The sequence below is a fragment of the Limulus polyphemus genome, unplaced genomic scaffold (genome assembly GCF_000517525.1).
Source record: "Limulus polyphemus unplaced genomic scaffold, Limulus_polyphemus-2.1.2 Scaffold1916, whole genome shotgun sequence".
In the NCBI taxonomy this organism is placed as follows: Eukaryota; Metazoa; Arthropoda; class Merostomata; order Xiphosura; family Limulidae; genus Limulus; species Limulus polyphemus.
In genome coordinates this window covers 104,507-115,970 of record NW_013667526.1, presented here as the reverse complement: position 1 = coordinate 115,970, position 11,464 = coordinate 104,507, and the positions used below count along the sequence as shown (strand labels likewise).

At 34.3% G+C, this 11,464-nt stretch overlaps 1 protein-coding gene across 2 annotated transcripts in view; it reads right to left on the bottom strand.

Moving 5' to 3' along the window:
* LOC106465346 (disks large homolog 1-like) overlaps positions 1–11,464 on the bottom strand; it is a 112,492-nt gene that overhangs the window by 41,790 nt on the left and 59,238 nt on the right. For both annotated transcript variants that reach the window (XM_022393208.1, XM_022393209.1), the window contains exons 8-9: positions 7,203–7,305; positions 6,813–6,989 (exon numbers count right to left, since the gene is read on the bottom strand). In XM_022393208.1, the coding sequence (XP_022248916.1) occupies positions 6,813–6,989; positions 7,203–7,305 (280 nt within the window). The remainder of the gene's footprint in view (positions 1–6,812; positions 6,990–7,202; positions 7,306–11,464) is intronic.

The window sequence follows — 11,464 nt, the reverse complement described above, 5'->3', positions numbered from 1 at the left end:
CCTTTCTTAAATTAGAAACTGGTTAATTCTTTCTGAATATAACTTTGCGATACACTTAATTTCAACAGTCGCGCTATAACAATGCTATAACTCACGTCTCACGTGGCCAACAATATTTTATCCGCATACATTCAATTACTCATTACCTCCCCGTCGCTTCGTGGCCGGTCTTATATATACAAGACTACACTATATCTAGAAAGATCAAGAGATTTAAGGAAAAGACGTGAAAGTTCGAGAATGACGTGGCGTGATACTAGTCACGTGACCTCGATGTCGTAACAATAATATGAATGAAATAAAAAAGAAGTAGCATCAAAACAGTAGAAAGCTTGTACAAAATATATCAATAGATAGATCTTACATACCCACAATTTAACTCAAGGATATTTTGACGTATATCTGTTACAACGCACGTACACACGGAGGGTTCGAGGGAGGTTGGACGAAAACCCTATTTTTGTGATGTAAAAAATTATGCTTATATAGTTATAGCGCAACTGCTTATGCCATTTAACGTTTTCTACAAAGTCTACATTCTTCTGATGAAGCATTAGCATTTTTTTTTGGTTTGAATTAGTCACATGCAATGACTTCTGTTGACACTTAGATCTAAATAATAATCTTTCGATACATATTTACAACCGGACAGACGTCTAGAACATTCCATGCAATACTAGACATTCTGATGCAATAATACCCAATTAAAACAACGAGAAAATTTCAGAAAGTTCTAGTAACATGACGCAACAACATAATCGCTAACTCAAAACAATTGAATGTACATGCTACACAAAGTATGATTCGTGAACAATTACGTAAATAAACTTGCCATAAACTCTCGCATGTAAAAATAACTAAATATGACACCCGTGCTATATAAACTATCCATATCATAACGCTCGCATTAAACTTAAACTGCTTGTTTGTTTGTAGTTAAACGTTGTAAATCCGCAGACAAATCAATGTGCCATTGGGAGACAAACTGAAACAATTGAGTATATCTAACAGCTATACGTAGTTTTGAGCACAAGTATTGTTTGTTTGTTTTGAATTTCGCGCAATGCTACACAAGGGCTATCTGCGCTAGCCGTCCCTAACTTAGCAGTGAAAGACTAGATGGAAGGCAGCTAGTCATCAATACCCACCGCCAACTCTTGGATACTCTTTTCCAACGAATAGTGGGATTGACCGTAACATTATAACGCCACCACGGCTGAAAGGGCGAGCATGTTTGGTGGGACGGGAGATTCGAACCCGCGACCCTCAGATTGCGAGTGCCCTAACCACCTGGCCATGCTGGGCCGACCACAAGTAAGCTTGTAACTATAAAGTGATTGATAGCATTTTTGTAGGTTTTCATTTTCGTACAAGGAAGGAGGTGGGAATTGTACTAATCTTAAACCCATTTGAAAATTACCGCTATACGGGTAAGAGTCTGGCTCGCGAGACTATACAGTATACGATATTTTAGCTAGATCTTCGACGCTTCTTAATGAGCAGAATGAAGCGTCTCAATAAAACTGATTGCAGTTATATACCAATGCTTTTTGCCAGCAAAAGAAAATGATTGGCATATGACGACCAAGGTACAGTACTATGTAGCTTTGCTGCTTTAGAAGCTAATATAGCCTTTGAAATGCAATTAGAATAGCTACCTTTGTTGTGTTATGCATATGTCTGGTGTTTTAAATTACAGGGTTTGTGTTTAATCCATGAATATCTGTGCATGATATTATAATTCGTCTATATATATATATATGAGTACAACAACAATCTTTACTTTAGATTTTATGTATCATATAAACTACAATGTTATGTTAAAGCTATATACTGGTCGCTTCTTTAACACTGCTATATATTTCTGTTTTCAGACACTGCTAATGATACAACCATGTCAGTCTTTTTCTGGTGCCGGCGATAAATGTGAAGCATGTGAGGTTGACACTACTGAGCTATATTCTTATGGTGATGACATTAATGAAATGCAAGCTGGTTTACTTGAGCCTCAAACTACTTTAAGCACTGACAACTCCATTCTTTCTGCACCATCATTATCGCACTGCAGTACAGCAATCATGGATTCATCAGATTTTGTCATGGCATTTCTGTTGTCATTGTGACATGCATTGACATCGGCAATTTACTGACATTAACAAAATCACTTGATGACAAATGCCAAGTTATCAGTAATATATCAAATGCTGAATTGTATTCCTATCTTTATAAGCACGTAGTACCACCAAACGTTTTTCATTCAACATTTCATCATGGGTGTAACTGCAAGTTTAAAATAGCTTGGCTTGAAAATCACCCATGGTTATTTTACAGTTCTAAACTGGATAGCATTTTTTTGTGGTCCTTGTGCTGCCCTTCTTTCAATGCATTGTCGGCGTGATAAAGTAGCACAACAAATCATGTAACAATGGTTGGAGACGGCTTGAATGGGTAATTTTAATATAAGTGTAACATAACAGCAAATGTACAATGTTTCGACAAGGTTTTGTCATCATCAGGTACCTGACATACTGATGATGACAAAACCTTGTCGAAACGTTGTACATTTCCTGTTATGTTAAACTTATATTAATGTTTTTTCCTCATTACCCATTCAAGCCCTCTCAAACCATTATTAGTCTCAAAGTGGGTTCCTCGTCATCGAATTTGAAATCATGGAACAACTGGGTAAAAATTAGTGATACTTTAAGCAACCATTCTAAGCTTGTTTATCATTGTGATTCTATGCAGGCTGCTGATGCTTTGAAGGCTTCTATTGAACATCCCTCATCCAGTAGATTTTATATTATTACCAACAGTGCCTTTCAGTCACGTATAAACATACTTTTCATCAAATTTTTCGTGTCATTTTGTTCTTTTCATGACAATACCGAAGATATAAATTATTCCAAAAATCCTGGCAATTTTCTGGCCTTGCTGTAACATAGACTGAAAATAATGAAATACTGAGAACTCATTTGTATCATCCCAAAGCAAAAAACGCTACATATTTATCTCCCCGCTCACAAAATGACATAATAAATGTTATAGGATATTATGTAATTCGAGTAAAAAAAGCTGGATTCTACTTTGTTTTGCTGATAAAGTATCTTCTCACAATGTGGAACATTTACCAATATGTCTCCGCTTTGTAGATGACAACTTTGAAATTAGGAAAGAACTTATTGGCTTTGTTAAGCTATAGAGGGTCAGAGCAACAGATATCGTATGTGTAATTACAAAGATATTGACTGGTGTTGAATTATTTCTAAATGAATTGAGTGGCCAAGGATATAATGCAGTATCCAGCTTGGCTGGCGAAAGATCTGGTGTCCAAAACAAACTCGAGATATGCAAAGTAAGGCCTTGTAAACTCATTGCGCATGTCACTTACTTAATCTTGGTATTATAAATTCATGTTAACTTCCACCAGTACGAAATTGTATCGATCAAGTTAAAGGAATAACTATTTGGATTAAATCCTCACCTAAACGTGGGGAACTATTAAAGGCAATCTATCAAAAGGGCATCCAGCATGGAGCAGCTTAATCACGCCTTTCACTAGTCGATGTGTGCATTACACACTGGGTTGAGAATACTGAAGGTTGGGAAAGGTTCTGTTTGTGTCATCCATTCTTACTTCCCATGTGTGAGGTTATTGTGTAAAGAGATGATAGTTTTGAAATGTTTAATGACAACTGGGCTACTGAAGATAAGAAAAATGCTATGGCTAATCTAAAAAAACCGGAATCTTTTGAATTCAGTTTTACATGAATATATCACATTGATATATGTTTATGTCATTAACATTATATTGAGAAAAGATACCACACAGTATAGGTAATTGAGTAAACTTGCAACTTATATCTACATGTATAATAAATCAATATCTACTATATAACAATATGCCATAATTCTGTACAACACGTAGTTTCAAGGAGATAGTCAGATATGTGCAAAGGCACAGATATATAACCAGTAATCAAACAGAGCTATAATAGATTCGAATGCAAAACAAAATTATCTTGTTACACAATTTTATTTAGAGCAATTGCATTTCACACTCTGCTACAAAATGACATAAAGTATCTTATACACTCTCTCTTTTACTGAAATTAGTATAGATATACTACAAATTTCAGTACTAAATGGGTACTCTGGTGATCATGAGCCTACAGTTATTTTACTGCATTGACTTCAAATATTCTGCAGGTTATTTTGGATTATTCAGTAAAAACGAAATTACAAATTCAAGTCCACTTAATAATAATGAATTAAACCATCATATTTTTTGGACTACAAGTACACAGTCTTACGTTACTAACAAAAGACAACTTCTAATCTGAAATTCCACTTACTTGCTAATTTCGTATCTTCTTTGTTTTGTCGAAAACACAAATTCAAACTTTAAAGCACTGAAGTAACTAACTGGCTGACATCAATTCAAACATATTACCTAAATCGTGCACTGATTACTCATTAACTAAATAATATACGTGCCTGCTAACTCATTCATTGTATTGGCTCAAACTGTTCTGAGACTTTATGTAAAATTCCAGACATTAATGCCATGCACGCATTACATGGATAAAGCCTCCCTCTGGTCAAAAAACAAAAAAATACAAACTTCTAAACTGAATAGTCTACAAAATTTCCCCATGTGAAGTCCTTTGAACAACCAAATTACATAAATAAAAATAATACATTAAATTTTCGTAACTAGCAATGAAGTAAGTCTTGAAAACTAAAAACATTAATGCTCATAAATATAGACGTATCATCATTAGATATCAATTAAATGTATCGTTGAAGCAAAGTGCAATCACATTTTTGATTAACAGAACAAACATTTCTTTCCTTATTCATTTATGTGGTTTTCTTTTTTTTCGTGCCTTATGGTAAAAACTTAGGATGACTTCTTGCCTTTTTTTCAACACTTTCTGTTTTTTCACTGGGGAAGTTCTATTCAGGCCATTTATTGAGGAAATCCATTGCTTGTGACTTCATCCTTGGTAATATTTTAGAGGTGATCTCGACAGGAACATCGGGTTCTTCAGCAGGTCGATTTTCTTCTGGTGAAGAACTCTCTGAAGCTAACCAGTTGGTCACTCTCCCACCAACATACATCTGAAGATGATCAAGATGGAGGACATTTGGCTTGCACCATCTAGCTTTCTGGATTTTGCTGTGTTACACTTTAGGTTGGTTGTCTTCTTTTTCATGTGCTTTCATCTTTGTAGTTACTGGAAGTTCAACCTCTGGTGGGTAAATGACGTGTTGTGCAAAAGGACGTTCTGGTCATAAACTGTGAAAATGTTTGGGACAGATATGATTAATATAATAAGTCTACTCCCAATATGTTAATTACCTGATAATCATGTTGCGTGGTGTAGCTTCCAATAGTAAGGGTGGCTTACAACTTTCTTCTTGCTGTAATGTTATGACCATTTGCTCTTTACAACAATCCATGGAGACAATGCCTAGCTTTCATTAACAGATCAGTTCAAACAATGGCATAGCAGATGTAGAGCCAATGTCAATCAACCTGTTGCAAGACTTTCCATTTACTCAGGTACAGGTTTCTTTATATAATGAGCCCATTACCTTAAATGAGGCAGACATAATACTTTCAGCTAGGCTTTGGCCCTTAAGTCCAGCTAATTACTGCTTTACAATGTCTACTTAGCTCATTGTTGTTGTTTTTATCCATTTTGTCTCTATAACTCATCATCAGAGCACTGTTTTCTTGGTTTATTATTATCTGTTGGTTGGTTCATCACAGTCTCGGTTATAAAGTTCATGTTTTCCACACTGGTGATACTCTTGTATCTGCTGACTTTAAATATATCTTTTAAAATAACATTGCAGTTGAAATATCGACTATCTCATGGATTACTTCTTATATTCAGAGAACACAGTTGTATAATTCATTTTTTGCATTTTTCTAGACTTCCATCAAAGGGAGTTAATGTTTCCATACTATTTGATTTGACAGTCCAAAAATGTCTAGATGGAGTTTCTGGTTCTTTATCTGCAACTTTGATTCAAGTTTCATCGCCCACTGGATAGCTTTTTTTAAAGATGTAAACGTACTTTGCTTTAGCATAATTCATATATCCTCATCCGCTATGCATCTACGAATTGGTTGCATGCCAATCAGTCCATCGTTTCAAGTGGAGCATCTGGATAAAATAACTGGGCTAGTCTTTCCACATCTTCCACAAGTTTGGCTTAGGTCTCATCTTTGCTACTTACTCTGTTCCTAATCCTTGTTTTAAAAACAAGCTTCTGATCTGACACTCTAAATTCCTTTGATAAAACAACCATTAAAGTCTGATAGTTGTTTGGCCCTCTGTAAGAAGGTTTCTTAATGTTTTCAAAGCTGGTTTAATCTTTGCATTTGCCAATTAAATTTCTAGATATTTTATCTCAGAGTTGATATCCTTTCGTGGATTTCCTACAGCTTATTTGGTGATGCATTTCATTGATTTATTTTTATACTTCCTTATTTTTGCATTTGGATGTAATTGTATAATGCTCTTTTTTTACTTTTCTGATGTCCTTTTGTTTTAAAACATCGTAAAAATTCCAAACATTGAGAGGTGTACTCATCACGTGATGTCAAACTTCTGTCTGTCCAAACAACTATTCAAAGGTCTAAACTGAAAAACATAGCCTTTTTTACTAAAATCATTTCAAGTAATTACCTCAGCTGATGGGTGGTATTCAGGTGAATGTCTAACCTTGCTACTAAAATTATTTCAAGTTAGATAAAAAAAAACTATTATAAAGTGTTACATAGGAGAATGTCTAACCTTCTTTTGCTTGGAATTATTCCCATGCCTTCCTCTTCACCACCTGGAAGAACTTTTCTTGCTTGCCACCACTCATCATCACTTGCATTAATAACATGCAGAATATCTCCAAAGTTAAACCTAAGTCCTCTGCTGGGTAGACCACTGTCTTTAGACGGATCATAGTCATAGAGAGCCCTGAAATCAAGACAAAAATACACAAACTAATTGATATTCTTAAAAAGATAAGGTACATAATTAATTTTTTTTCACAATACAATATAAATAGACTAGTTTTGACAATTTGATATTGTACGTGGTACTTTTCCCGTTGATAAAGTTCCCCTTTGCTATAAAGACAAACACACGCATACACCTCAATAAAATTTTAGTTCAATACACATGACTAACCTGACATGAAGAGACCGCTTTTGGGAAGTACGTAAGGTGCCAGAGGATGTGGTCAACATTTGTTCTCGCAGGTCACGTAATTTTGCTTCAAATTTATTGTATTCTGAAATAAAAAATGGTTTAGGAATATTCATTTATTACCTATCATTGAAACATGTTTCATAAGAAAAGAAGCGATTTCTGTGTACATAATGTAGACTAAGATCAGAGAAATATTCATCCTCCAACTATATAGCACCAACGACAATTAAATAAAATAACAGGAGATAGATAAATTGCAAAATTACCCTGAAAAAAAAACTAACAAAAAACCGAAGTCATATTAAGATCAAGTTTACAAAGAAAATCATCAAGTACATCATCATCTTACGAAGGAACCTTTTGCAGTGTTAACTAAGCTTCAGGGCTATTGTCAAGATGCACAGTTGTCGTATATAGCATGACCGGACGTGTTGACATGGATTATAATGATGTCTTAAGGATCTAAAATTGTTTTCATATAACACATTCAACCTCTACAGCAGTAAAGCTTTAACATTACATTTTGTTCAGTGCTTAAATCTGAGATATATTGTATACAGTTTTAAAGAAATCACAGGTGTTTTACAAACCAAAAAATTTCGATAAGCATTTTAACACGCAAGGCTTTTTAAACATATATGTTCCTAAATTATCTAAATAATGAACGGCTTGGGAGTCCACGAATTTCTTGGCTGCGGAGTCGTTGATGGAGGAAAGTTCACCTTCCGAAAGCTCTAGGGTTATGCGACTTATTTTCTGTTGATCTGTGTGTTTTGGAATATCATGAAGATATCTAATAACATATGTTCACACAAAAAAGAAATAAATAAAATATCATTAATGTCCAATAAATTCCACTAATTATTACTAGGGTCCTGTGTGTATTTTATATAGATAATGGCTAATTTTACCCATTTTATTTTAGGTCATATTATTTTTTTACGATGAACGTTTTAACAGGCAAAAACAAAATTATTTAATATGATGCATTATGTGGACTGGTCATATTGTGAACTGGCAAAACAAGTCAGCTGTTTAAGGGTTACGATACTTTCATTGTTGCTCATTCTTAGTAACCTGTAGTTGAGATTTGCAGAAGTCAGACCATGTCAAGTGGTCATGAACTGCTGAAGACTAGTCTTTTAACATGATAACCTGGCTTTTGGTAGCAGATTGTGTCATACTAGGTTTAAGTTCAACAAAAACTTGTACCCTAAAAAACACTCCGTCTTTCAGGCAGAAACTTGTTTCTATTAAGTAAGAATACTTTAACCTACAAACTTCTATAAAAATCAAAGCCAATTCTGTTGTTCTATGGTTTTAATTTGTCCCTGATGAAGAAAGGTCCACTCGGATTATAGGGTTTTGTATTTTTCTCTTTAATTGGTGTATATGTTCTATGATTTTTATATTTACCTGCAATAAAACTGAAACCGTATATTAACTTTATTACTTCGAAATCCAAGTTTAAGAAGCTTTTTTGCTTGCAGTTGTTGGTGCTTCAAAGTGCAAATGGGTCTCTCGGTATGTTTACGAACTTATATCGCTAAAATCCGGGCTTGGTTACCAACAGCAGACAGAGCACAAATAGCCCACTGTGTAATTTTGCGTTAAAAAAACAACAAACTGCAGATGGACATGCCAAACATGAAAATATCTGGTCGAATTTGAAAATACTGTCAATATAAAACAGTTTTTCCAATCAACTCAGGTTCGGAATTTAACTCACCGAAATTTTTGGTTATCTAGAAATATCGTCATTACAATGTCGGTTATAACTCACATATATGATGCTTAAAATAATATTCAATTTTCACACAAACAAGTTGAAGATCCAAAACGAATTATTTCAACAATTCAAAACGTAGTTATTGTTTATACTGTACGTTATCAGTATTTCAATCAAATTAGGTATATTTCAAATACTGAGATATTCTAACGAAACAGTTGAACAAGTTTGCTTTACTCGAATACTTGCACAAAGCTACACAAGAACTATCTGCAAAAAACTCGTTTCTAGTTCTGAATTGACTAGAAAAGGCATCCAGTCAACAGCATCCACACCCATCACTGCAACGGAACGCGTACTATTAACCATCTATTTCACAGTCCGGAATGCTAACCATTTGGCCACTATAGGCTCACAACATAATAGCACAACTGATGCTTTCCTGGCGTTTTTCCTTGAACGAAAGAACAGCCTACAAGCGACAAAGCCTCCGATCTTGGCTATTACCATACTGTACAAGTACAGTGGAACCTAATAGTCCAAATGGTCAATAAACAAAACAACAACAAGAAAAAAAACAACTATAACGCCGTTACTCATTCTTGCTCGCAGCTCGTGCTGCAATAAACGGTTGTCCTGGTAATGCACAACGACTGGATGAAAGATGTTCGAAAACTTGCCAGGGTGCAGGATAAAAATGGCACGAGTGTCTAAAAGTTTGACTATTCTCTAAAAAAATAAATTGCAACTTCCATTGCAGGTTAGGGGAATCATCATTATTTTCTGCTATCGTAACAGAAGAGATGCTTAAAAAAAAAAACTCGCCCAATGTAATTGCTGTCTAGTAGTTTCAAAAATACTCTTGGGCTGGGTGAGAAGTCTTTCAAAGTAGATATTTGAAACTATTTTTCAAGATGGCTACAAAACAATCTTAAGTTTAACTCTTTAACTCTTTAACCCAACAGGTTTATTTTAAGGTACTTGCATAGTGACTAACTACGAACACATGATTCAAACATTGTTTTTTAAGTTTCTGAGTGGGAAGGGGGGAGGGGAAAAAACTGCAAAGGTTGGGTTTTAGATACATTTACTTGCTAATCACCCAGGGAGAAACCAGCAGTAGAAAATTTATCAATCAAGTCAAAGTCCAATACAAATACATGTTTTGTATTATAGAAAGCAAAGTGAACAGATAAAAACACATTGACATTTTCAGTACGAAAAAACTATTTTAATTGTTGTTGTTGTTTATTATTAAGCACAAAGCTACACAATCGGCTATTTGTGCTCTGCCGACCACAAGTATCGATACCCGGTTTCTAACAGTATAAGTCCGCAGGCACACCGCTTTGCCACTGGGGGCAAACTATTCCAAGCATTAAGTTCATCACCGCAAAAGCTTTTCTGTAGGAAAACGTAACACGTTCTTTGTATATACATAAATATAATATCATTACAGTAATAATGTCTTAATGGGGGGGGGGGGGGAGAAGTTAAAAACTTTCGAAGTACTGTAGTCTCAAAGTTAAAATGTCTATTAGAACATTTTATTTAAGTTTTCTTTTTTTTTCGGATCGTTATGAACTTCTAACAGGATAATAAACCGCCAATTAAATTGCAAAAAGTCGTCTGGAACTGATACTACACCTCTACGTTCACGAACTGATCAATAACCCCACGAAAACTGATCATGAAACACCGCAATCGACCACAATGTTATAATGAATTCGATTACAATATATCGTCGCTTTAGTAATATTTTCCATCATCATATATATTTTTGCTTCAAGGTATCTGACTCTGTACTTTTATTTCTTGTACGTTAGTCTGTTTTCTTAAGGAAAAATCATTTAATTTAGACATTCTTAATTAAAACCATATTTATCATAATTCTCGAATTATTAACATCAATGTGTATGTATGTATATAGTACACAAAAGAGACGCAAACAGTCAAATGTCAGAAACAGTAGGTTTTATTTTATTTTTAAATACATACCTAGGAAAGAAAATTTGCTATTTTATTTAACAATGATGTTTTTCACATCAAACCTGATGAAGAGCAGTTTTCCTTGCCTAATACGTATTTAAAAAAATATATAAAAAAATTGTGTATGTAGTAAAACAGGTTTTTGTGCCCTACTGACTACTATTTTATAAGTACAATTTTCAGAAAGGTTTAAATTTTAAAGCTTAGCAATGTAGCATACTCACAAACAGATGATATAACGAATGTCTTAAGTTGAAAATAATGAAATAGTTCTAAGAGAGTTAAGTTTAAAATCTTCATAGAATAAATTAAGAAACTATAACTGCAATTTCTATTTAGTTTTCCCCAAATTTTAAAGTGAATGCATAGTCCATAATAGCAGAAAATTATTTGACTTAGTTTTAACCAAAAAAGCTTACTTGTCTGTTGCATACTTTACATCTGAAAAGTTTGTTTGTTTTGAATTTCGTGCAAAGCTACACGAGGGCTATCTGCGCTAGCCGTCCCTAATTTAGCAGTGTAA